Source organism: Gekko japonicus, unplaced genomic scaffold (genome assembly GCF_001447785.1).
Source record: "Gekko japonicus isolate JY-2015 unplaced genomic scaffold, Gekko_japonicus_V1.1 scaffold924, whole genome shotgun sequence".
Lineage (NCBI taxonomy): Eukaryota > Metazoa > Chordata > Lepidosauria > Squamata > Gekkonidae > Gekko > Gekko japonicus.
Genome location: NW_015170303.1, coordinates 529,887 through 555,507, shown reverse-complemented (window position 1 = coordinate 555,507; position 25,621 = coordinate 529,887). Strand labels below are relative to the sequence as shown.

Sequence of the window (25,621 nt, the reverse complement as noted above, 5' to 3'; positions counted from 1 at the left end):
ACATGCAGAGTTTTCTGAACTGGAGGGCATCTTGCCTACCGTGAACACACACGAAACGGCTTTATGCTGAATCAGAACTTCGGTCCCTCGAGGTCAGGATTGTCTACTCAGACTGGCATCGGCTCTCCGGGGTCTCAGGCAAAGGTCTTTCGCATCACCTGCCACCTGCTCCTTTAAGCTGGAGATGCCGGGGATTGACCCTGGGACCTTCTGCATGCCCCGCTGCTGAGCCACAGCCCTTCTCCAAATGGAAGAGTCTTTCCTGGGATCCAGGAGCTGGTGTGGTGTCATGAGGAAAGGTCCTACATTTGTAGCATTTCAGACAAGGCAGAATTATTGAAGAATTATTGAACCCTTTGCTGGGTTCCGAGGCCCACAAGGCCCATGGTTTTAACAGGTGGGGTCAGGGCTTTTTTTGTAGAAAAAGCCCAGCAGGAACTCATTAGCATTAATAGGCCACACCCAATAGCAGAAACTCATTAGCACATGGGGCCACATCCCTGGCAGCACCACTCATTAGCATATTAGGCCGCACCCACGTGTTACCAGAAGTGTGGTCATCCAGCCACACCCACCTTTTGCTTCTTATTCTGTTTACCTTGTTTGTTGTCAAAACCCAGGGCTTTTTTGTAGCAGGAACTCCTTTGCATGTTAGGCCACACACCCCTAATGTAGCCAATCCTAATGAGTTTCTGCTGTTGGGTGTGGCCTATTATGCTAATGAGTTCCTGCTGGGCGTGGCCAACTCAGGAGCCAGCCGGAACTCCGTTCCTGTGTGTTCCTGCCCCAAAATAGCCCTGGGTGGGGGTCATGGCCCCGGGGTAGAGTAGCTGCTTTGCATGCAGAAGATCCCAAGTTCCGATTCCCAGCTGCTCCAGTTTAAAAAAGGGATCATGTAATAGGTAGATAGCCCAGGCTAGTCCAATCTCGTCAGCTCTTGGGAGCTAAGCAGGGTCAGTCTTGGCCAGTATTTGGATGGGCGACCACAAAGAAATGCCGGGGTCCGTACACAGAGGCAGGCCATGGTGAACCGCAACTGAACATCTCTTGCTTTGAAAACCGTAAGGGGTTTCCATAAGTCGGCTGCAACTTCAGTAAAAAAAAAAAAAGTGATGTAAAAAACCTCAGAGCCCTGGAGAGCACCTGCCAGCCAGAGTAGATGATCCTGGCCTTAATAGACCAGGGGTCTGACTCAGTAGAAAGCAGCTCCATGTGTTTGTTTTCAGCTATGCCAATTTCTTGTTGCTGGGTTTTTGCCGTTTTCATGGAATCATGGAGTTAGAAGGGACCTCCAGGGTCATCTAGTCCAACCCCCTGCACAATACAGGAAATTCACAAATACCTTCCCCCCACACACACACACCCAGTGACCCTTGCTCTAGGACAGAAGAGTTCAAAAAAACACTCTCGAGGATCCCTGGCCAAACTGACCTGCAGAAAACTGCTTCCTGACGCCAAAGTGGCGATCAGCATTTCCCTGGGCTTCTACAAAAGGGCCACAAGGACTAAGCACGGATGCAACCCTTCCTGCTCTCCCTTCTTGTGATCAATGTTCCCTCTAAACTGTGGAGTCTTGTGAGCAAAAATTCTACTTTTTGAGTTCTGGCATTAAAGTTGTGAGCAAGCGATTTGGCTACTGCATAAATCAGTTCGCTCTGGAGCCCTCCTTCCTGGCATTAAAGCTGTGAGCGAGCGATTTGGCTCCTGCATAAATCAGTTTGCTCTGGAGCCCTCCTTCCTGAGCTAAGACAGAAATGTGTGAGCCGGAGGCTAAAAAACTGTGAGCTAGCTCACACTAACTCAGCTTAGAGGGAACACTGCTTGTGATCTGCCTAAGTTTTAAAGCTTGTTGTTGCCCGCTTTGGATCCCATTGCATTAGGATAAAGGCAGGCTTATGAATGTTTCCAGATAAACACACAATAAACGGATTTCTTTGCTCCGCTTTCCAGCCAGGCCACGGCATTTGTAGCACAGCTTTCTTCCTCTTTCTCCTCAGCCATCAACTTCCTGATCGAAACGGGGACTTTGCTGCACTTCCCAGATACGAGCCACGGGCTGAGGAACCTCTATTTCCTCGACCCGGTCTGGTTGTCGGAGTGTCTGCAGCGAATCTTCAGTATCAAAAGTTCCAAATCGGTTGCCAAGAATGGGGTGATCAAAGCCGAGGACCTGCGGATGCTGTTGGTCGGGACAGGCTTCACCAAGCAGACGGAGGAGCAGTATTTCCAGTTCCTTGCCAAGTTTGAAATTGCACTCCCGGTAGCCAACAACAGGTACACTGGTAATTGTCACCAGACGTGTGGCTAAACAGGGCAGGTGGAAACACAGAAAAAGAGAGGGATGCAGCTCCCACTGTTTATTGCATTCACTTATGCACAGAGGTCATTTCGGGGGGGATCGCGGGGGATCGCAGTTCCCCCGGGTGAGGTGCAGGGGGCGGGGCACATGACAAAGCCCCGCCCCCTGCTTCCGGCCGCCCCGCTTCCGGCCCTCATTCAGCCAGGGGGAGGCAGGAGAAGAGGGAGGGTAAGTTGCTTCCTCCCCGCCTCTCCCCACCCCTGCCTGCCTGGGGCCAGGGAGGGCCTTGGCGGGGCTTCCTCGCACTCCCGCCGGCCTTGCAGGTCCACCGCCGGGGCCCTGATGTCAGGGGGTGTGGCATATGCTAATGAGTTATGCTAATGAGTTCCCCTAGCTCTTTTTCTACGAAACGACCCCTGCTTATGCAGCAAACTAGAAAATGGATGTGGGTGGGTCGGGGGGAGTCAATGGGTTGGATCCTGCCAGCATCTTCACCCCTTCTTGCTGTAGCACTGATTTCCCCCCATGGCTTTTGTCCTACCTTTCCCATCCATGGAAAAGCTTGGTTGGATACAGCCTGCTGGATTTTAGGCCTCCGGGTCCGACCCCCTGTGGATTCAGTGATCCTGCACGGTGTCAGCTAGGCTGCCATGAGTCGGGAGAGATGCTGTACTTGTTATGCATTCCTTTCCATGCGCTTAATTGCTTACCAGCTGCAACGCTTATCTATAAGGACGAACTGGAGGAGTGTAGTGTCTACCTTTCATGGGATCGTTCTGATTCCCAGCTTTCGCTTCTGTTAGAAACTTTCCTGAATCCCGCGCGCGGGAGCCCATCTAATTGGGTGTCGCTGGGGGGGGGCGCATACGAATGCCCTATATCCTATTATGCGCATAGGTAGCCCGCCATTCCTAACAGTGTTCATGCTACTGCATCTATGGCTTTTCGATAAAAGTAAAACCTTCTTGGAAGCGTGCACTTCGTTGTTTGGCTGTGGGTCCTGACACACGGGAGCATCTAGGCCTCAGCCCTTGGCACAGCGTTTCCAGAGGGGGTCCTTATCCCTGTCCGCTCTGAGGCTCTGTGGACCTCGCAAAGTCTTCATGTTTGTTAGAGATTTAAAATGCGCATTGACCCACATTTTGATTGCTTCAAGGGAGAGATCTGTAGCTAGGGAATTTTTGGGAGGGGGGCTTGGGGGGCCCACCAGCTAATTCAATGAAAGTACAGTGCAGGTGTTAAGTTGGAGCACTTTGGGGGCAGCCCGGGAGCGAGGGGGCCCAGAAGAAACACTAGGGGGCCGGGCCCCGTGGCCCCCATGTTAGCTACGAGCCCGTCTGTGCAGCAGTGCTTTTTGCAGGTGAAACAAAGGGGAGGGAATCATCCCCCCCCCTTTCAGCTCACACACTGAAAACCTGTCTTTCATTTTCTAATCACAAAATCATGGAAGGAGGGCCTCCATCGTGTGTGTTTGCATGCATTGTGTAATTAGCTGCTTATTCTTTCTCTTTTCAAAGCCGTTTTCCCCTCTGCTGTTCTACATGCGTATGTATTTTTGGTATTCAGCCTGTGCTGTTAGCTACTTGAATGAGAGAGAGAAAGAGAGCTTGGAATTGCACAGATGTTTATCTGCACTGCTGTGTCCTTTCCGGCGTACAAACACACACACACACACACACACACACTTCAAACAAATTAGTATATTTGGCCTTTGCAAAATGTCTAAAAGTAATTATTTATTTATATTTTGTTTATTTATTAGATTTTTACCCCGCCCTCCCAGCAAGGCCGGCTCAGGTCAGCTAATTCTTAGTTACGTCATTCAAACAGCCTGTGTAGCCACAGTTGTTCCTGCTGAGGTGTGTCAATGATTTGGACCACCTAGTCCCCAAAAAGAAGTTCAGAAAGATCAGAACCATCTTTGGAGGGAAGGGGCTGTATCAATATTTGTCTTCAGTTATTTTATTTTTTTTAAAAAACCAAGCTTTCCGGTCACTTCTTTTGCCTTAATAAACCCTTAGATTTCTTTTTGCACTTGCAAAGACAATTACTGCAAAGGAAACAGACTTACTGTTCCCCCTCTTAAGCCTCTCTTCTTTTGAGCCATTTTTGATGCTCACTCAGACAGAATCTTGGCTGCTTATTTGACACTGTCGCTATGGCTAGTTATTTCTGATGGGTTTGTACAGGTTTAACCTACTCAGCCCAATGCAGGAGTGAGAGGGAATCCTGTATTTCAACACTTTAAACAACAATCCATGAGACAGTCTGTACTCAACAACAACAACAATTTGCCACCAGAATCTCTTCACAGGAGTCCCCGCCTATCCTAAGAGCAGAGATTCAAACTCTTAGCTGGCATATGGGACTTAACACATCAGCAACTCTAACCCAGAGGTGCTTACAATTTACTCTCACAAAGGTAGCTCTGTGTGGTCAGCGTTAGACACGAGATTTAGCCTTGGAGTTCAAGTACAGCATCAGAGACACTTACAAATATGAATGATCTTTATTCAGTGCAAAGCATAGCAAAAAGACTACTAGATGATACAAAAAAACAAAACCTATGGCTATTTGCCCTTACTACACAGTAGCAGAACCAATATTACCGAATGAAGCATCAGTAGTCCAAGATAGTCCATTTGTATAACAGTCCAAGTAGGCACCAAGGGATTTTGAAGAGAAATCCCATCTTGCTCAGGCATGTAGTCCAGTTCACAAAGCAGCTCCTTGTTTCAAGAGTCAGTATTCCAGGTGCAATAAAGCAAGCAAAAGCCAGAGCAGGAGGAGAGAGAGAGCTCCCCCATAGAGACCCACAGAACTATACCCCCCATCCCAGTCATAATTAGCTGTGGCCATCAGCCAATCACGAGCGTCAGGGGTGTGTGCCCAATTGTTAGTTGCCATAGCTGCATGTGGGGATTGGCTAGAAGTTTAGAGGCCCTGCCTGCAATCAGGTGACCCAACCTCCAGCTTTCTTCATTGCATACGTGACATGTCTCATATGAGCCAGGAGCCTTAAAGTCTGGCTCTTAGCAGAAAGGTGTTAAGGAATGTGGGTATATGGCAGGATTATATGGCATGGCTGTTTGGCAGCTCAGGCCATCTGGCCTCACCATTTGGCTTGCAACAGGAAGTAGAGACACAGAATGTCATCACAGGAGAAGGCATGAGAATTTAGAAAGCAATATTTCTATACAGGGTTATTTCCAGTTACTGCCTGGATGGCCCCGAGATGGAAGATTTGCAACCCTGTCACTGGCTGGGAAAGCGCTTGTCAGTTTGGCTGCAAAATGTGACCTGAACATTCCAAGACGCTTCTGTCGGCGAATGCTCGAGCACAGGGCGAAATGTGCTTTCTGCACTTCGATGCTGTTGCAGAAAAACATGCAGGTCTTAACAAGCACTAATACTGTTATTTTTAATAACAGACCACGGTACAGTGGCTCGAGTACTGGATTAGAATCCGGGAGACCCACAGAGGACCACTCTGCCGTGGAAGGTGGGCCGTTCTCTCTCAGCCGAATCCTGCCTTCAAAAAGTGTTAACTTTGAGCCTAAAGTGGAGGAGGGGAGAAAAATCGGGGCCGTCCCAGTGCTTCTTTCAGAGCTCCATCAGTGGGGCAAAGTCTGGCCCATTCTGAGTTTCTGAGCGTTTTGAATGGGTAGTTCAGCAGTGGAGCTGGCTGCCTGGGGAGGTGGAGAGCTCCCCCTCACTGGCCGTCTTCGTGTCGGGACGAACACTTGTCAGGGATGCCGTAGGCTGATCCTGCACTGAGCAGGGGATTGGGCTGGATGGCCCCTTCCAACTCTATGGTTCTGTGATTGTGGTCCATCAACATCAGAGATCTGCAAACATTAACACTGAATACGGAGCAAGGGATCAACAAAGAGCTGCTGTAAGAATGATAACTTTACAACTTAGATACGTCACAACGCTAATGATACTTTACAACTTAACATTCCTGATCATTGCTGTATAGATTAATCATCCATACAATTTCTGTGACCTGAACACCGGTCATGTCAAGCCCTTTATTAGGAAGTGGCGCACGTAAGGTCCCTCAATACATCGTAAATATACACGGGAGCATCTTCTGTGATTGTTTTAGGACTCTAACGTACATCTGCACATGCTTTGCGCTCGGATTCCCAGCAGCGGTTCCCCTCTATCATTTCCCTTTCTGCAAAGCATCTCTTTACAGAGCTGCGGTGGCTCAAGTGGTTAAGACGCTGAACTGCAGGCTGTGGAAGGTCGGTGGGTCAGCAGTTCCAGGTGCCGCATGACGGAGTGAGCTCCCGTCTCTAGTTCCAGCTCCTGCCAACCTAGCAGTTCGAAAGCAATAAATTGCAAGTAGATAAATAGGTACCACTTTGGTGGGAAGGTAACAGCGTTCCGTGCGCCTTGGTGTTTAGTCATGCCGGCCACATGACCACGGAAACGTCTTCGGACGGCGCTGGCTCTTCAGCTTTGAAACGGAGATGAGCACCGCAACCCTAGAGTCGGACTTGACTGGCTTTCGAGCAAGGGAACCTTTACCTTTACCTTTAAAGCATCTCTAAGTCCCTGAGACAGTTAAAAATCTCTGCCATCCATTCATTCCCTTCACATGCTGGATCTCGCAGCATTCCGCCTCGCTCTCTCTAACATCTTACCTTAAGAGGTTTCATTTTCTTTTCTAAAGGAGCCTTATTTGGTTCCATACAGAGCCATGTTGGGCTTTGGAGCCAAGGCGGCAGATCCCTGGCCTAGAATTTGGAGGCGGAAGGGTCGTCTGAGGACAGCCACTGGGTCTCGTGCCCCAGGAATCAGGTGGAGTGGAATCTGGCAGCCGCGGAAAAATCTGCCCTCAAGATGGGCAGCTGGCAGCCACTTATCAAGGCTGTTTGCGCTGGGCTGTGGAAGTCTGCACTGAGCACATGTTTGCCTGGAAGGGTGATCCCTAAATCATTTCCAGCTTAAGGGAAATGGAGGAATCTTTGAGCATCTGAATGGCAGTTCCTGGCGGCACAAACATGCCAGATATTTTACTGTGCTGTGCTATGCTGGAAAACCTTTCCAGCGGCTTGGGTGTCTGTCTCTTCCTTGGCTTTTTTGTGCAACATCGCTTTATGGGTAGTAGCTGCGGTATCCTATCATCCTGTGCCAACCCAAAGGCCTTTAGCTATGCTGCTGAAGGCGAAACGCAAGAGGTTCTCTCTGGTAGACACACGCCATTTGCTGCTTGAAAAGCAAACACAGCTGCCGCTCCTAATTGGAATGTTCTGTGATTTTGTTTGTTTGTTTCGTTTTGTTCGTTTCAGTTATCTCCTACCTCATCTGCTTCCTGCCAAGCCGGCTTTGGACATCCACGGCTTACGCCACCAGATGGCAAACACCATCCAGAGGGTATTCAAGATGAGTTTCGTTCCTGTCGGCTTTTGGCAAAGGTTTATCGCTCGGATGCTTATTAGTCTTGCGGAGATGGATCTCCAGGTAGGCAGGTGCCCGTGCAGTGCGAGAGCTTAGAAAACAAAGCTGGTGTGGTGTGTAAATAATACTAATTGCCTGCCTCTGCATAGCCGCCCTCGTCTTTCTGGGTGGTCTCCAACGTTCCCTCTAAGCTGAGTTCGTGTGAGCCAGCTCACAGTTTTTTAACCCCCGGCTCACACTTTTTTGTCTTAGCTCAGGAAGGATGGCTCCGGAGCAAACTAATTTATACAGTAGCCAGATTGCTCGCTCCCAACTTTAATGCCAGTGGCTCACAAAGTAGAATTTTTGCTCACAAGACTCCACAGCTTAGAGGGAACATTGGCTGGTCTCCCATCCGAGTACTAACCAGGGCTGACCCTGCTTAGCATCCAGGCTCTGGCAGGCTTGGGCTAGTCAGGGCTATTCAGGCTGACGTTATAGGGCTGAGCTTTACATGACCTAACAACAACAACAACAACAGGAGGAGGAGTTGGTTTTATCCCCCGCCCTTCATTACCGGAAGGAGTCTCGGAGCGGCTTATAATCTCCTGCCCTACCTCTCCCCACAACAGACACCCTGTGAGGTAGGTGGGGCTGAGAGAGCTCTGAGAGAACAGTGACTGACCCAAGGCCACCCAGCTGGCTGCATGTGGAGGAGTGGGGAATCAAACCCGGTTCTCCAGATTAGAGTCTGCCGCTCTTAACCACTGCACCAAACTGGCTACCTAATACAGCGGGGTGCACAACTTGGGGACCACTTGCCTCCCCATCATTTGAGAGAGCTCTGAGAGAACAGTGACTGACCCAAGGCCACCCAGCTGGCTGCATGTGGAGGAGTGGGGAATCAAACCCGGTTCTCCAGATTAGAGTCTGCCGCTCTTAACCACTGCACAAAACTGGCTACCTAATACAGCAGGGCGCACAACTTGGGGACCACTTGCCTCCCCATCGCTTCTCCCATACTGCATATCCCCACAAAGTGTGTAGCATGGCTTATTTTATGTTATTTTATTTAAATCCCGCTTTTCTCCCTAATTGGGACCCTCAGTGGCTTATTGCATGGTTTTCTCCTCTCTACTCTGTCCCCGCAACAACAAGCCCTGTACAGGAGGTTAGGCTGAGAGGTTCTGAGCGGCCCGAGGTCATCCGGTGAGCTTCCATGGCACACTGGGGATTTGAATCAGGTTACCCCAGATTCTAGTCTGACAGGCTAACCCACTTCACCACAGCGCATGGCTCCCGCCACCAGTTCGGTGATTCGGCGGTCACTGCTGAGCTGCACGCCTTCTACTGGTTGCAGCTCTGAGAAAGGGGTGCCAGTGCAGCATTGCCACAAAAAGCGGGTGGGGAATTTTAGGCAGTACCTGCTGAGAGGTACAGATTGTCCCCTTAAAATGCTAACATCAAAGAAGGTTGCCAGGTTTCACACAGTAGCACTGAGTGGAGGTGAAAGGGTTAAACCTCCTCTCTCTTCCCTGCATTGACCCTAAGGCAAATTGCGGCTACACAGTGATTTCTCTGTGGAACGAGATAGTGCTCTTCATCCTGTTTGTGTGAGCCCAAAGCGTTCGCAGATTCCCAGCATCCCAAACCCTTCTCCCTTAAAGCAGTTCTCTTTATGGGTGTGCTCCATTTTGAAAGCAGTTGAACTGGAAGAAGAAGAAGGGGGGGTGGAGATTGGATTTATACCCCACCCTTCACTACCCAAGGAGCTGTTTGAGAGCTGTTTACAATCCCTTTCCCTTCCCCTCCCCACAACAGACACCTTGTAAGAGAGCTCTTTTGAGAACTGCCCTTGAGAGAACAGCTCTGAGAGAACTTGTGACTGAACCAAGGTCACACCAGCAGCTGCATATGGAGGAGTGGGGAAATCAAACCCGGCTCTCCCAGGTTAGAGTCCATGCATTTAACCACTGCACCAGACTGGCTGTCATTAGTGGAGTAACAATAGCATTCATATTGCACTTTCAGTATGCAAAACACTTCTAATGCATTATCCTGTTGTATTCTTAACAACAATCTTGTAGGGTAGGGCAGGAGTATTGCAAACGGGAGGGAGGGTTTGAGGCTGAGGAGAGGCTTATGTAAGAAAAGCTGGTGAGCTCTTGGCAGAGTCAAGATTTGAACCCAGCACTTCCCAGATCACGGCTCATTCTCTTAGCCACTAAGCCAGAGCAAATTAAATAATGATGTTCTTTCCCTGTTGGGATTAAGCCTGGCTTCGCAGGTGGGGGGGTCCCATTGGCGGAGGATGAAGCCTCCAGGAGGGTCTCTGTGGAATTTACATGACTCCCCCCCCTCCCCCTTTGCCAGCCCTCGTGGGGGCCGTTTTGGTAGTTTCAAAATGGGTGTCCAGATTGGTAGTGACAGTTGAAAGGCAGGTTCATCCCGTCCGTCTCGAGGCAAAGATTATGTCCGCCTGACTGTATCAAGAAGTGTGAGAATCCCATTTAGCAACGTAACTGCATTTGGCATGTTCATTCTCTGCTCCGATACTGTTGGCTTTAAACCTCATTTGCGGTTTCTCTAATTACCTGCGCAGACCTCGTTATCTCATTGTTATCTTGTCTTCGCCTCAGATTCTTCATTTGATTTGCCTCTGTGATGACAGGAATGATGGTGGGATTCACTGTGAGCTTGCCTGGCTCCTTTATGAATATGCATTATTTTAGTTTCTACAGAAACCACACACTACGAGTATCTTTTACAGAATATCCCTCTGAGTATGAAAACCAAGAGCAGCTGTAGTGTTGGACTAGGATCTGGGAGAGTCAAGTTCAGATCCCCACTCTGCCATGGAAGCTTGCTAGGTGGCCTTGGGTCAGTCACACACGTTTGGTCTAACCTACCTCACAGGGTAGGTTAACAATGAAGTTAGAGAGAAGGAGGGGAGAACAGCATCGTAAGCCACTTTTTGGTCCCCATTATGGAGGGAAAAAAGGTAAAGGTTCCCTTGCTCGAAAGCCAGTCAAGTCCGACTCTAGGGTTGCGGTGCTCATCTCCGTTTCAAAGCCGAAGAGTCAGCGCTGTCCGAAGACGTTTCCGTGGTCATGTGGCCGGTGTGACTAAACACCAAGGCGCACGGAACGCTGTTAACTTCCCACTGAAGCGGTACCTATTTATCTACTTGCAATTTCTTGCTTTCGAACTGCTAGGTTGGCAGGAGCTGGAACCAGAGACGGGAGCTCACTCCGTCTTGCGGCACCCGGGTCTCGAACTGCTAAACTACTGACCTTCCACAGCCTGCAGTTCAGTGTCTTAACCACATGAGCCACTGCAGCTCCATTTTGGAGAAAGGCGGGGTATAAATATAAAAAAATAAATAGCAACATAAGATGCCCTACTGTGAGAGCCAGTTTGGCATAGTGGTTAAGAGCGCAGAGTCTCCCCTGTTTTCAGGGGATTAAAAACAAGAGCGCAGAGTCTAATCTGGGAGAACTGTGTTTGATTCCCCACTCCTCCACATGCAGCTGCTGCTGTGACCTTGGGTCAGTCAAAAGTTCTCTCAGAGCTGTTCTCTCACGAGCAGTCCTCAAAAGAGCTCTCTCAGCCCCACCTACCTCGGAGGGTGTCTGTTGTGGGGAGGGGAAAGGGAAAGGAGATTGTAAACCGCTCCGAGACTCCTTCGGGTAGTGAAAGGTGGGGTATAAATCCAATCTCTCTCTTCTTCTTCTGCTGTATCAGGCCAGTGACCCATCTATTCCAGAATCCTGTTTCCTACAGTAGTCAACCAGTTGCCTTAGAGAGCCAACAAATAGGGCAGGGAGACCAAGGCCTCCCCCTGATGTCGCTTCTTAGCACTGGTGTTCAGAGAATTACTGCCTGCGTCTGTGAAGGTTTCCTTTAGTCACTATGGCTGATAGCCATGGATGGACCTCTCCTCCCGTTCAGCTCCATTAAATACCGTGGAGTCGGCCAGGGCTCTTTTTGTAGCAGGAGCTCCTTTGCATATTAGGCGACACCCCCCCTAATGTAGCCAATCCTCCAAGAGCTTACAGTAGCCCCTGAAAGAAGAGCTCTGTAAGCTCTTGAAGGATTGACTACATTAGGGGGGGGTGTCGCCTGATATGCAAAGGAGTTCCCGCTACAAAAAGAGCCAGTGGACGGTTTGCCACTGAATTCGGAGGGCTTTGGGCTTGCATCCTAAGTCTCCAGAGCTCTTCCCTTGGCCTCTTTGCCAGCACTCCCTTATGGACCTAGCAAGTACCACAGTTGCTATCTTGGAGAACAGGGCTACCTGACTTCTGGTTTTTATGGGGCTTCTTAGTGCACTCCTAAATTGATAGTGCTCCTGTCCCAAAGCCCAGGAGGATTCCTAGTCCCAAGCTGAGGCTGGGATCCATCCATCTGCTTTCTGCCACTGTTCTCAGACCCCACAGATCTATCGCTATGCAGGGGGCTTTTCTGCACTTCGGTAACTGATAACCTTCGCACAATTCGGGGTTCAGGAGAGGGTGGAGCAAGAGGGGAGGAAGCAAGCACCACCCCCCACACCATTCTGCTGCAAGTCCTTGTGGGTCCCCCGTTGTCCTCCCTAATATTCAAGACCCATTTCGTAGAAAAAGAGGTGCAGGAGCTCATTAGCATAACTCATTAGCATAACTTATTTGCATATGTCGCACCCCCTGACATCACCGGAAGTGTGTCAGAAGGCAACACCCACCGCTCAGGCGCCACTGGACTGTTTTGGATTGCTAGCTATTGGGGGGACGGGGACGTGCAGATCTGCCCTCGCAGAGGAGGGAGAGCTTGTACCTGAATAAAACTTGGTCTTAAAGGTGCCACTGGACTGTTTTGGACTGGGCGGCCGGGGGGGGGCTCTGCAATTTACCTGGCTGCTTCTTGCTCTGACTGAGGGCTGCTGGGAGCAGGGGGCGGGGCTTGTTGCATGTGCTCTTTACTGCCGGAGCTCCGCTCCTGTGCGCTCCTGCAGGAAATGACCCCTGGGCCCCACGCTTGGAATTGTAATGAGAGCTGGACCAACAGTCTTGTAAACTTGGAAGGAACCTTGACTATTCAGGCAGTTGACTTGGTCCCAGTAGGTTGTTAGAAATATATATCTAGCCTGCCAGGAGAAGGTGATACAGAAGAGAAGAGAAGGGCCGTTTTAATAGCTCGAATTGATTATAATTACAGAGGTGACGTGTGAACATTGAGCTGTGCTTATTTTGCCTGTTCCAGTTCTTCGAAAACAAGAAGAACACCAAGAACAGGAGGAAAAGCACCATTATCTATAGCTTCACAGGCAGACAGCGAAACAGGTGCAGCACATTCCGAGTGAAAAGGAATCACACCATTTATTGGCAGGAGGGGCTGTTTGTCACCTTTGACGGAGGCTATTTGAGGTAATGATTGAGGCATGACAGGCCTGGTAAGTTGGAACTCTTGGGAATTGTCTCTTAGTAACAACATTGGAAAGCGTCATAAACTGTCTTTGGAAAAATGGTTTTTCTTTTTTAATACATGGAGCTACAGATCAGATTTTTCACCACACCCTGATTAGAATTAACCTGCTTGCAGAGGAATCAGATGAAATTATTTCCAGAGATGCAGCTAGCTCGAGTTTGCAGCCATAATTAAGACTTTTATTTTCATTTGTCTCATTTTATTTTGAATATTTATATGTCGCTTTTCTCTTGTAACTCAGGATTCAAAGCGGCTTGCAAACTTTAAAGTAACAGACAAAATACAATAATTCAAAATTCCAAGACATCACATCATAGCACCATTACAAAACTCAAAACGGGGGGGAATTAAGAGACCCCAGTGATGGTGCACATCTTTATTCAAAGGATCCTTCAAAGAAGAAAGGATCTTTATTCAAGTCATCTTATTTTTTCAGTATTTTTCATGTGTATTTTTCATTATGGTTATTAAACATTTGGAGGTTTATTGGTATCCATTGGTTTGACTTTTTTTGTTTAGCCACAAGGTATAGATAGGGGCTCTGGGGGAAGTGATGCTCTGTCTTCTTGGTGCTTGGGGGGGGTCAACAGTGGGAGGGCTTCTAATGTCCTGGCCCCACTGGTGGACCTCCTGATGGTACCTGGTATTTCTGGCCACTGTGTGATACAGAGTGTTGGACTGGACGGGCCTTTGGCCTGATCCAACATTGGCGTCTCTTATGTTCTTATGTTTGCTTTCCACCCAACTGGGATGAAATTTCCAGTGACGGGACTTCCTAAATTAGAAAAAAGTTATAATCAGCCCGTATTGGTCCACACAGAATTCAAAAGTGAGAACAAAATCCACGTAATATGTTTCATTAGGATCAACCAAGTGGACACGAAATATTGTGTAAGATTTTGAGCTAATAAGGGTGTTATGCGGATTTTGAGCTAATAAGGGTGTTATGCGGATTTTGTACATCTCGCCCAGGGGATTCTGCCTGCGAAGCTTCAGGCAGAGGGAAGAAAATCATTCCCCATTTTATAGACTGTCCCTTCCACAGAGTGGTAAGTCGCCTATCGCTGGAGTTGGTGCAAAGCTTGGGCAACTCACTGCCTTTTACACACCGACCACCCAGGCTGGCCTTGCCTGCCTGCCTGCCAGCAGATACAACCATAGCATTTGCCCCCGTATCTAGCAGGTGCAAATAACATAATAGCTCATGCAAACAGGGCCTTGGGAGAGAGCCTTCCCACAGCTGCAGAGATGGTGCACCTGACTGGCTGAAATGCTATATGCCAATGCCAGTCAGACTGCTACTGTGTCAACTGTTCTGCTTGGATGCATACCTGCTGAGATAACGCTTTCCCCACTCACTGCTACTCGCCCTGCCTGGGCAGCTGAAACGAAACAGCAGGGCACCAGAATAATAGTGGGATCCAAGTCTTCTAGCCATCTGTCAGTGCTCAAAGTAGGAATCCGGAAAGGAACTTGTACCGTCCTGTGCCACTCTTTGTGTATCTCTCCAGGAAGGCCAGCTTGACAGTAAAAGGTAAAGGTCCCCTTGCTCGAAAGCGAGTCGAGTCCGACTCTAGGGTTGCGGTGCTCATCTCCGTTTCAAAGCCGAAGAGCCAGCGCTGTCCGAAGACGTTTCCATGGTCATGTGGCCGGCATGACTAAACACCAAGGTGCACGGAACGCTGTTACCTTCCCACCAAAGTGGTACCTGTTTATCTACTTGCAATTTCTTGCTTTCGAACTGCTAGGTTGGCAGGAGCTGGAACTAGAGGCGGGAGCTCACTCCGTCATGCGGCAACTCAGGTCTCGAACTGCTGAACTACTGACCTTTGACAGCCTGCAGTTCAGCGTCTTAACCACTTGAGTACAAAACCATTTAAGAAACTAAACTCAGTTTCTGGGTTTTGGTTTTTCGAGGTTTTGCTAAATGAGGACGGAAAGAATCTTATTGTACTTGCGTTTTACAAGATGCTTCTTGGCTTTCTTGCTATCTTTTTGGGGGACAGCGTGGAGTCTTCCGACGTGAACTGGAAGAAGAAGAAAAGTGGTGGAATCAAAATCATCTGCCAGTCAGACACGAGGGATTTTTCCGCAATGGCTTTCATCACCGATCACATCAACTCTCTGATAGACCAGTGGTTTCCTGGTAAGAGCAACTACAATTAACTCCTGCTGGGACAATTCTACTTTAGCTGGGACCAGGCTGGACTGGACAGTTAACTTACAGGGAAAGTTCCTGGTTGACCACTGTCATGGTGAGCCCTTCAGCATCCAGGCGTTGAGCCAACTGGCCCCCCTATTGATGCTTTACAACAGTTTTGTGCCAGTTTTATGAGATGGGGTTTTTTTTGTAACTATCAATTTTTTAAATTTTATAAAGAACATAAATCAAGTAGCCCAAGCGCATATCGCCGACCTAAAAAAAAAATGGCGGGCGAAAATCGGAAGCCTCGGGCTTACGAACGAAAGTGGCTCTACAACGTTGGAGAGCCATCAGACGGGGGGTAAAGCAATTACAACCATTGCACTCAGGATACCACCACTTTTGGACCTAGTGGCAGAATACAACAGTTTAAAGGTCTTTGCAACGGTTAGGGACGGAAGGCAGATGTTCACCGTGTGAATGCCAGTAAGTACACCGATTCCAACCGGCACCTATACCGTTGCAAATGCCCCGTCTGAACACACCCTATGTGTTATATAAAGTAGATGACCAAATTTTGTGCCATTGATTGTCAGTGAATGTGATATTGCAGTCTTTATGCCATGCGTGTTGTTGTGATGAGGTAGTATTCCACAATTTTTGATTTAACATTGGACATAGTGAGATGTGTATAGGGCCTGTGTGCAGTGTCATGTTGAAAAGCTTGATTGTCCGAGCTCTGCTTTCCTGACTGCGTCCCTCAATGCACATGGCGGCTAACAGATGGTGATGCCGCCACCCTCAGGTGTTAGGGGCCTTTTTTGGGCATGACGATTCCATGACTGAAAGGTTTGCTTTTGATTCCTCTGTCCCTCCTCAGCGCTTACGGCTACAGAAAGTGACGGAACTCTCCTCATGGAGCAATATGTCCCTTGCCCCGTCTGCTCCACCCCGAAAAGTCAAGACGGGAACAGCCAGCAGATAGAAGACATGCAGTTCTTCAACATGGAGGACTGTGTTCTCACTGCCATAGAGTTGGACACCATCACCTGTCCCAACCACCCGGATACCCCCGTCCCATTGGAGGAGCTGGTCCCGGAGCTTTTCATGACGGATTTTCCTTCGAGGTGACGTTTATTTTCCCTTTTCTTTCTCCTCCTTGAAATTATCGCTTCTGGCTTGCATTCCCTAGAGGTCTCCACAGCAACTTCTTCCCTTATTTCTTTATTAATATTGCTCCCTGTCATTTGAGTTGGGTGCAGTACACAGCAGTTTCGTTAACTCCTGTCTGCCATTGAACACAAGCGGCTTCCGATCTGAGGACCAGGCCAGATGTTATGTTTTTCCTTGGGGTTTGGTGAAGTATATGTTCTGAACTTCTGAGCTTCCCGGGTACTCATGGGAAGGACCATGACACACAGAGATTGGGGGCTCAGTTCTTCCTCCCCTGCACAGTTTTCTCAACCTGAAATGGCCTGGAGGGGCGCTCTTTGCCTTTGGGAAATATAATGCATAGCTCTTCAGTACACATGCAGCCCCCAATATGGCAACTTAGTGTCCTGAGTGAACAGATTTGGGTTAAGGAAATAGCATGGGGGGTGGGGTGTAAGTCCCCATGAGTAGGGTTGCCAAGTCTATCTTCGCCGGGAGCGGGGGGCTCCCGGCCCGCGTCTTGTGCGCGCGCACCACACACATCACCCGGAAGTGACGGGAGGACGCCAGGCCCGCGTCAGTTCCGGGTGACGCGCACGTCGGGGTGGAGTTCCCCCCGGGGCCCTATCTGGCAGCGCCAGGGAACGGGCCTCTGGGGCGGGGGTTTCCCCGCCCCCCCGGGGGGACTTGGGATCCCTACCCATGAGCCATGGTCCCAATCAGTGTTCCCTCTAAGCTGAGTCAGTGTGAGCTAGCTCACTGTTTTTTAGCCTCTGGCTCACACGTTTTTGCCTTAGCTCAGGAAGGGATGGCTCCAGAGCAAACTCATTCATGCGGCAGCCAAATCGCTCGCTCACAACTTTCATGCCAGTGGCTCACAAAGCAGATTTTTTTTGCTCACAAGACTCCACAGCTTAGAGGGAGCATTGTTCCCAATCCAAATCAGGCCCACGCACCCCTGGGAAGTGCTGGACTTCGGAACGTGCCTCTCCACCAAGCCAGAGGAGGTAGCTGGAGAAAACATAACTTGTAACCAGGGCCCTTAGCCACGAGCTTGAGTGGCTGGCGGGAAAGCCAGGAGGACAGACTGAGGGAAAACAAAAAGCTACTTTGACGTGGGCGCAGAAGCCAGTTTTGTCCAGGTGAGTTATGAGCGGTTTACTTGACTGGGCCCACCCACAGACTAGACGGGGGCTGCTGTGTATTGGGGAGGCTCCTGAAATAGGCAGGAGAAATTTATTTTGGAAGAGGCCTGAGCATGCCCAGGGTTCTCCAGGAGCCATGGAATGTTGGTGGTTGTGGGGGGCGGGGGGCAAATGTGTGGGAGGGCAAGAACTGGACCTCTAAAGCCTTTAAAAGATTATATCTGAAGAAGAGATGAAAAGGATTGGATTTATACAGGGGTCGTTTCGTAGAAAAAGAGCTAGGGAAACTCATTAGCATATGCCACACCCCCTGCCATCACCGGAAGTGTGTCATAAGGCCACACCCACCACTCAGTCTTAGTCTTAAAGGTTAGTTTTAAAGGTGCTATTTGTTAGACTTAAAGGTGCTATTTGAACTCTTGGACTATTTTGCAGCAACAGACTAACACAGCTACCTCGGGGAAGCTCCTGGATGGGGCTGTGAGTCCTTGCAGAGGCCACGTGGAGTGGCCTCGGCCAGGCAGAGGGGGAGGACGCCAACTTACCCTCCTGCTTCTTCCTCCTTCTGCAACAGAATGAGGCTGGAAGCAGGGGGCGGCCGGAAGAAGGGGCGGGGCTTCGTTGTGTGCCCCGCCCCCCTGCACCTCACACGGGGGAACTGCGATCCCCCGTGATCCCCCCCGAATCGACCTCTGGATTTATACCCTGTCCTTCACTCGGAGTCTCAAGAGTGGCTTGCAATCTCCTTTCCCCCTCCTCTCACCACAGCAGACACCCTGTGAGGTAGGTGGGGCTGAGAGAGCTCTTTCGAGGACTGCTCTTGAGAGAACAGCTCTGAGAGAACTGCGGCTTGCCCAAGATCACACCAGCAGCTGCACGTGGAGGAACGGGGAATCAAACCCGGCTCTCCCAGATCAGAGTCCACCACTCTTAAGCACGACAACAAACTGGTTGAAGGGGAGAGTTGGGTCAGAGGGGAGACGTCACAGTCATTTGTTTTGATGCTTTTCCTGCTTTGTGTTATTGCTGTTTTGTAATTTTTTTAAAAGACCCACTTTTTATGTAACTAATATTTAAAATCTACACTGGCTGCGGTCACATGGAGCATTAGGCACGCTAGAGGGACGGAAGATAGGCGGATTTTTCCGGGCGCGATCTCACCGCCACATATGGGAAGCGTCGAGCTCCCGTGGCGAACCCGAGGCTTCCCGTGGAAGATGCGCGGCAAAAAACTAGTACCTCGGAGGTACTAGTTTCCTGAAACTGCAGGGCAAGGGCAGGCGTCTGATCGCGTTTCCGGTGGTAGTTCCGGCGCCCACCTATGTCCCCTCAGGAAAAGGTGTTTTTTTTTTCAAAGTCTCCACGGATGCGCACAAGCACCCAAGGGAGCATGCGCACATTTGAGTTAAAAAAAACCCCAACCCTGTTTGCCCCGTGCCCCGCTTCTTTGCCGCGCCGCAGGACTGTGGAGTGATCGGCACCTCCCCCCTTCCACGGGACCTCGATCGGTAGGTCTGCTTGAGCAACCGCACGGTTTTTAGCCCCGGGGCTAACAGCCACATTTCCCCCCCGCATTTTCCTGCCCGTGTGACCGGGACCACTGCACACTTAAATCCCAGCTGAATTGTTTTCCTTCTACCGTCTTTTCCCGTCTTCTCCCACTTTGTTTTTATTGTCGATACTTCCCATAACTTGCCCAACGTATCAGCTTGGATTCAGCCAGCTTTTCTGCCGGTGAAAAGGAAGGAGGGTTTCCTTTGGCCACCCCAAAACATTATGGCCATCATGGGACTCTCACGCTCAAAAGAAATATGGGGCAGTGGCTGTAGAATAGAGGGGAACTGGGGAAGATTGAATGTAAAAAGCTAGCTGGATCCGCCCCAGAGTATCTCCTGCAGGGACCCCCACAGTGGCAGCTGAAGGTGCCATGTGCCCTCAAGTGTTTCTAGAAAGTGGGTGGGGCCAATTGGAGCTTTTGCCCAGCGGGGCTTCTGATTGGTTGCTGGAGATCCCGATTGGCTGTGCAGATGAAAAGGCATCCGGTTCAATAGAGCTTCTGCCTGAAATACTGAAGAGTTGCCATTAGAGTTATGCGTGACCTCACTCCCCGACATTTTGTGGTTGGTTCCGCCTCCTGTGGCAGCCATTTTGTGGTTGTGCCCTCCACTCTTGTGGCAGAATTCCAAAAGTGCCCACAGGCTCAGAAAGGTTGGGGACCCCAATCCACCGCATTCTCTCAAAAGGAAGACGACACTGAACGTAAGACCACCCACCATAAAAATGTTACACCCAAAAAGATTTTTATGATTGGATGGAACCGTAACTGTAACTTGTATGCAAATTTAAGACAACCCCCCCTTTTTGATGGCAGAACATTTCGTTTGGTGGGGCATGGGGAAATCTGGGGGTGGGTGTGCCCCAGCCAGTGTTCCCTCTAAGCTGAGTTAGTGTGAGCTAGCTCACAGTTTTTTAGCCTCCGGCTCACACATTTTTGTCTGAGCTCAGGAAGGAGGGCTCCAGAGCAAACTAATTTATGTAGCAGCCAAATCGCTTGCTCACAACTTTAAAGCCAGTAGCTCACAAAGTAGAAGTTTTGCTCACAAGACTCCACAGCTTAGAGGGAACATTGGCCCCAGCCATGCCCGCTGCTCCTCTTGAAGCAGCAGAAGCAGCAGCTCCGGTTCCGCTGCGACCTCTAGTCCTCCTCTAGTCCTCTTGAGTCGAGAGACTCGATTCCGGGCTGCTTTTCTGTGCAAGCTGGGAAGGGGTGTGTGTCTCTGACTCTCTCTCTCTCTTTTGCATTTTGCAGTTTTATTTTGCTGTTTTATTTTTATTTTATTTGCATTTTTAAAAACCTATTTATTGTTCGTCCTGGAAAAAAGAAAATGAGGCTGAAATTTCCCTGACTGTGGCCGGGGTCATTTTGGAAGCCCCACGCACATCTTATATATTTTTTTATTATTACTTTTATTTTGGAAATTTTAAAAAATGTTTTGAAGCCGGGAAGGAGTGTGTGTCTCTAACTCTCTCTCTTTTGCATTTTGCAGTTTATTTTGTTGTTTTATTTTTATTTTATTTGCATTTTTAAAAACCTATTTATCGTTCGTCCTGGAAAAAAGAAAATGAGGCTGAAACTTCCCTAACTGTGGCCGGGGTCATTTTGGAAACCCCACACACATCTTTTTTTTATTATTATTAGTATTTTTTTTTTTTGAAATTTTAAAAAATGTTTTGAATTTTTTGCCAGAGGGACTGGCGCTCATTTTGGGGGGGCATTGCCTCCAAATCCCCCCCCATGGCTACGGCCTGTCTTAAACTGCCGTTTGCCATAGGAATACCACTCCATCATGCTGTTCCCTTACATACGACCTCCTTCAGCTAATAATAATAATAATAATAATAATAATACTTTCCATTTATTAATCGCTTTCCCCAGTGGGCTCAAAGCGATGTAGAGTTACTCAGTATAGACAGGGGACTAACAGTGTTTGTAGGGGATAGGGAAGACAACATATATTCATTCTTAATTGCACGCGCCGTCACTGCCCGGTATAGACGTCTTTCTGGCTTGACTCCGTCGTTTTCCGCAGGGCTGCTTGTTGGCCAGGCTTCAGGACCCGGATGTCAATCGCCACACTGCCACCACCTGGCACCACCTCACGTAAATAAGCCAACTCTCTTTCTTCCCGTCTTCTTCTTGCATGCCCAACAGGTTATTTTTGGAAAACAGCAAACTGGAATACAGCAAAAACGAAAACAATATCCTTGGCCAAGGAGGAAGCGGAACGGTTATATATCGGGCACAGTACCAAGGGATACCGGTGGCTGTGAAGCAGTTCCTGATGAAAAAATGCATGAGTTCTGCGTGTTCAGCCACAGGTATTGTGCTCTTATTGAGTGGGAGGGTCGTCCTCTTTTGAATTCCCCAGCATGTTTATAAGCAGCTAAGCTCCCCTCACTTTAAAGCCCTGTGCACCTGTTTAAATACCACTTATTTGCCAACCTTGAGAAGTGATGTGTGCTTTGGTGTGGTAATGAGGATGAGGCATGTAAAAATAATCCTTATGAGGACCGTGCATACCGGAATGAAAAACAAGCGCTTGCCTGGCTGCTGCTCTGTTTTTGAAGCAATGTGGAACGGAGCATCGGTGTGAGGCGGAAGGGCAGTGAGCAGAGGGGGTTTGCGTGTGTGCACTTCATTCACGTCTGCCCTCTGCTTCCCATGGGCCACAGCTCAGATGAAGAATTCACGCTTTGGAAATAGAACATCTCAGGTTGAATCCCAGCCACTAGGGATAGAAATAGCCACACCTTTCTTCAAACCCTGGAGAGAGGCCGGCCTAGGTCCCAAGGAGTGGTTAAGACGCTGAACTGCAGGCTGGAAGGTCGGTAGTTTAGCAGTTCGAGACCCGAGTGTGCTGCATGACGGAGTGAGCTCCTGTCTCTAGTTCCAGCTCCTGCCAACCTAGCAGTTCGAAAACAAGAAATTGCAAGTAGATAAATAGGTACCACTTCGGTGGGAAGGGAACAGCGTTCCGTGCGCCTTGGTGTTTAGTCATGCCGGCCACGTGACCACGGAAACGTCTTCGGACAGCGCTGGCTCTTCGGCTTTGAAACGGAGATGAGCACCGCAACCCTAGAGTCGGACTCAACTGGCTTTCGAGCAAGGGAACCTTTTGGAAAGGTTAGGAAGAAGAAGAAGAAGAGATTGGATTTATACCCCGCTCTTCACTTGGAGTCTCAGAGCGGCTTACAAACTCCTTCCCCTCCCCACAACAGGCACCCTGTGAGGTAGGCGGGGCTGAGAGAACCCTGACACAAACTGCTCTTTTTAAAGGACAGCTGTGCCAGAGCTTGTGACTGACCCAAGGTCACATCAGCAGGTGCAAGTGGAGGAGTGGGGAATCAAACCCGGTTCTCCCAGATTAGAGTCCGCACACTTAACCACTACACCAAACTGGCACACAGATCTAGTCCCCCGCCTTATGTTGAAAGCCTGATCTGCATGGGAAAGCAGTCTGATGTAGTGGGTAGGGTGTCGGACTAGGATCTCGGAGACCCAGGTTTGAATCCCCACTCTGCCGTGGAAGCTTGCTGGCTGACCTTGGGCCAATCACATACTCTCACCCTAACCTACCTCACAGGGATGTTGTTGTGAGGATAAACCTTAGGAGACCAAGGTTCAAATCCCACTCCGCCATGGAAGCCTGCTGGGAAACCTTGAGCCCGTCACATAGTCTCAGCCTAACCTACCTCGCAGGGATGTTGTTGTGAGGATAAGACGGAGGAGAGGAGAAGGCTGTAGGCGGCTTTGAGTTTCCACTGGGGGGAGAGGCAGAGAGTCAGCAAAGCAAATAAGCAGGGCTATTTTTGGGCAGGAACGCACAGGAACGGAGTTCCGACTGGCTCCCAAGTTGGCCACGCCCAGCAGGAACTCATTAGCATAACAGGCCACACCCAACAGCAGAAACTCATTGGAATTGGCTACATCGGGGGGGTGTGGCCTAACATGCAAAGGAGTTCCTGCTACTAAAAAAGCCCTGGGTTTTGACCACAAACAAGGTAAACAGAATAAGAAGCAAAAGGTGGGTGTGGCTGGATGACCACACTTCTGGTAACATGTGGGTGCGGCTTAATATGCTAATGAGCGGTGCAGTCAGGGGTGTGGCCTAATATGCTAATAAGTTTCTGATTCTGGGTGTGGCCTGTTATGCTAATGAGTTTCTGCTGGGCTTTTTCTACCAAAAAAAGCCCTGCAAATAAGTAATTTATCTGCCCGGGGCTCAAAATGATGCAGTTGATGGGGATAATGTGCCCTGTCCTCTCGTACTGCAAGAGATGCTTGCTCCCTGCTACCACAGCTGGTCTTTTTCTACGAAAAAAGCCCTGCAAATAAGTAATTTATCTGCCTGGGGCTCAAAATGATGCATTGGGTGGGGATAATGTGCCCTGTCCTTTCATACTGCAAGAGATGCTTGTTCCCTGCTACCACGGCAGATGTGACCTTTCTAAGGAAGTGGAATAAGTCGGGGGCTCCCTGTGGCTTGCCGCTGTCAGAGACAGGGATGCTGGGAGAAACGGTCTTCCAGGGCTTCTTCCTTGATAGGTGGAGCGCTCAGTCCCCCTGTGGCAAAACACGACTAACGGCAGGGCCTCGTTTCCTCCGCCTAGACACGATGCTGAGGCACCTGCGGGCCATGGATGCCATGAAGAACTTTTCCGAGTTCCGCCAGGAAGCCAGCATGCTCCACTCTTTGCAGCACCCGTGCGTCGTCTCCCTGATTGGGATCAGCATCCACCCGCTCAGCTTTGCTTTGGAGCTGGCCCCGTTGGGGAGCCTCACCACCGTGTTATCCGAGAACTCCAAAGGTAAAGGCCCTGGTCCGTCTGCAGGGTTCTGGCGGGGCTTTTCAAGGAAGGGGATTACCGAAGTAGTGTCGGTGGCACAGTGGGTTTATCCCACTGTCTTAACATCTGAACTGTGTTAGTTCGAGCCCCGCGCTGGTGTGAGCAGCCAGCCTGTCGTCCCCAGCTCATCGTCCACCCAGCGATTCGAAAGCTTCGGCGAGTAGATAAAATGGGAACCACTCCTTAGAGAGGGTGGGCACGCCAATCTCCCTTGTGGGAGGGTGTTAGCTGACGGTCGGGACGTCCTGGTCGAGGTTCAGAAAGGTGAAATAACTTCTCGGCGATGAAAGAATCCCTGCAGTGGATGTTCTGGCCAGGCGGTGGCAGTGTGGCGATTGACATACGGGTCCTGAAGCCTGGTCAACAAGCAGCCGTGCGGAAAACGACGGAGCCAAGCCAGAAGACGTCTACACCGGGCAGTGACGGCGCCTGCAATTAAATGAATATATGTTGCCTTCCCTTTCCCCTACAAACATCGTTAGTCCCTTGTCTATATTGAGTAACTGTACATCGCTTTGAGCCCACTGGGGAAAGCGATTAATAAATGGAAAGTATTATTATTATTATTATTATTCCCCCTTTCTCTGACTTCAGGGGCGTCCTTTGTGCCACTGGGACACATGCTAACCCTGAAAGTAGCGTACCAAATAGCAGCGGGACTGGCCTACCTCCATAAGAAGAATATCATCTTCTGTGACCTGAAGTCAGACAACATTCTGGTGTGGTCCCTGGACGCGAAGGAAAGCGTCAACATCAAGCTGTCGGACTACGGGATTTCACGGCAGTCCTTCCACGAAGGGGCTCTCGGTGTGGAGGGCACGCCCGGCTACCAGGCCCCAGAGATACGGCCTCGCATAGTCTACGATGAAAAGGTAAATCTGAAACAAGCCACTTCAGTCACGGCACTTGGGGCTCAGTAGGATCTCTGGTTGGATCCGTTTCTTTTATTTACTTTTTTTGAGAGTCCCCCTTTCTTGCTGAGTGTCAAGGCAGATTACATAAAATGAAGACAGTGCAATAAAAAAACAGTATAAGATATCCAGTAAACCATGCACCAACGTGGCGGTTGGCTTTTGTTTCGTTCTAATGGTTTTTAAGATGGGATTTTCTTATGTATGTTTTTAATTTGTTAGCCTCTTCGGCAGCCCAGATGAGGACAGAAAAACAGGGTATACATTTCGTAGTATAAAAAGTGAATAGGCCTAACTAGACGATGCACTGAGTGCAATGATTCCATCTGGGCTCTTTTTGTAGAAAAAGCCCAGCAGGAACTCATTAGCATAATAGGCCACACCCAACAGCAGGATCTCATTAGCATACTGGGCCACACCCCTGACAGCACAGCTCATGAGCACATTAGGCTGCACCCCCATGTTACAGAAGTGTGGTTATCCAGCCACACCCACCTTTTGCTTTTCATTCTGTTTACTTTGTTTGTTGTCAAAACCCAGGGCCTTTTTTTGTAGCAGGAACTCCTTTGCATGTTAGGCCACACACCCCTAATGTAGCCAATCCTGATGAGTTTCTGCTGTTGGGTGTGGCCTATTATGCTAATGAGTTCCTGCTGGGTGTGGCCAACTTGGGAGCCAGCCGGAACTCCGTTCCTGTGCGTTCCTG

The 25,621-nt window shown here is 49.5% G+C and overlaps 1 protein-coding gene across 1 annotated transcript in view; it reads left to right on the top strand.

Annotated features, from left to right (window-relative positions):
• Positions 1 to 25,621, top strand: part of LRRK1 (leucine-rich repeat kinase 1) — a 102,558-nt gene that overhangs the window by 52,547 nt on the left and 24,390 nt on the right. The window contains exons 19-26 of the mRNA XM_015417967.1: positions 1,998 to 2,274; positions 7,603 to 7,774; positions 12,932 to 13,095; positions 15,163 to 15,302; positions 16,180 to 16,426; positions 21,309 to 21,475; positions 23,768 to 23,965; positions 24,599 to 24,876. Of these exons, the coding sequence (XP_015273453.1) occupies positions 1,998 to 2,274; positions 7,603 to 7,774; positions 12,932 to 13,095; positions 15,163 to 15,302; positions 16,180 to 16,426; positions 21,309 to 21,475; positions 23,768 to 23,965; positions 24,599 to 24,876 (1,643 nt within the window). The remainder of the gene's footprint in view (positions 1 to 1,997; positions 2,275 to 7,602; positions 7,775 to 12,931; positions 13,096 to 15,162; positions 15,303 to 16,179; positions 16,427 to 21,308; positions 21,476 to 23,767; positions 23,966 to 24,598; positions 24,877 to 25,621) is intronic.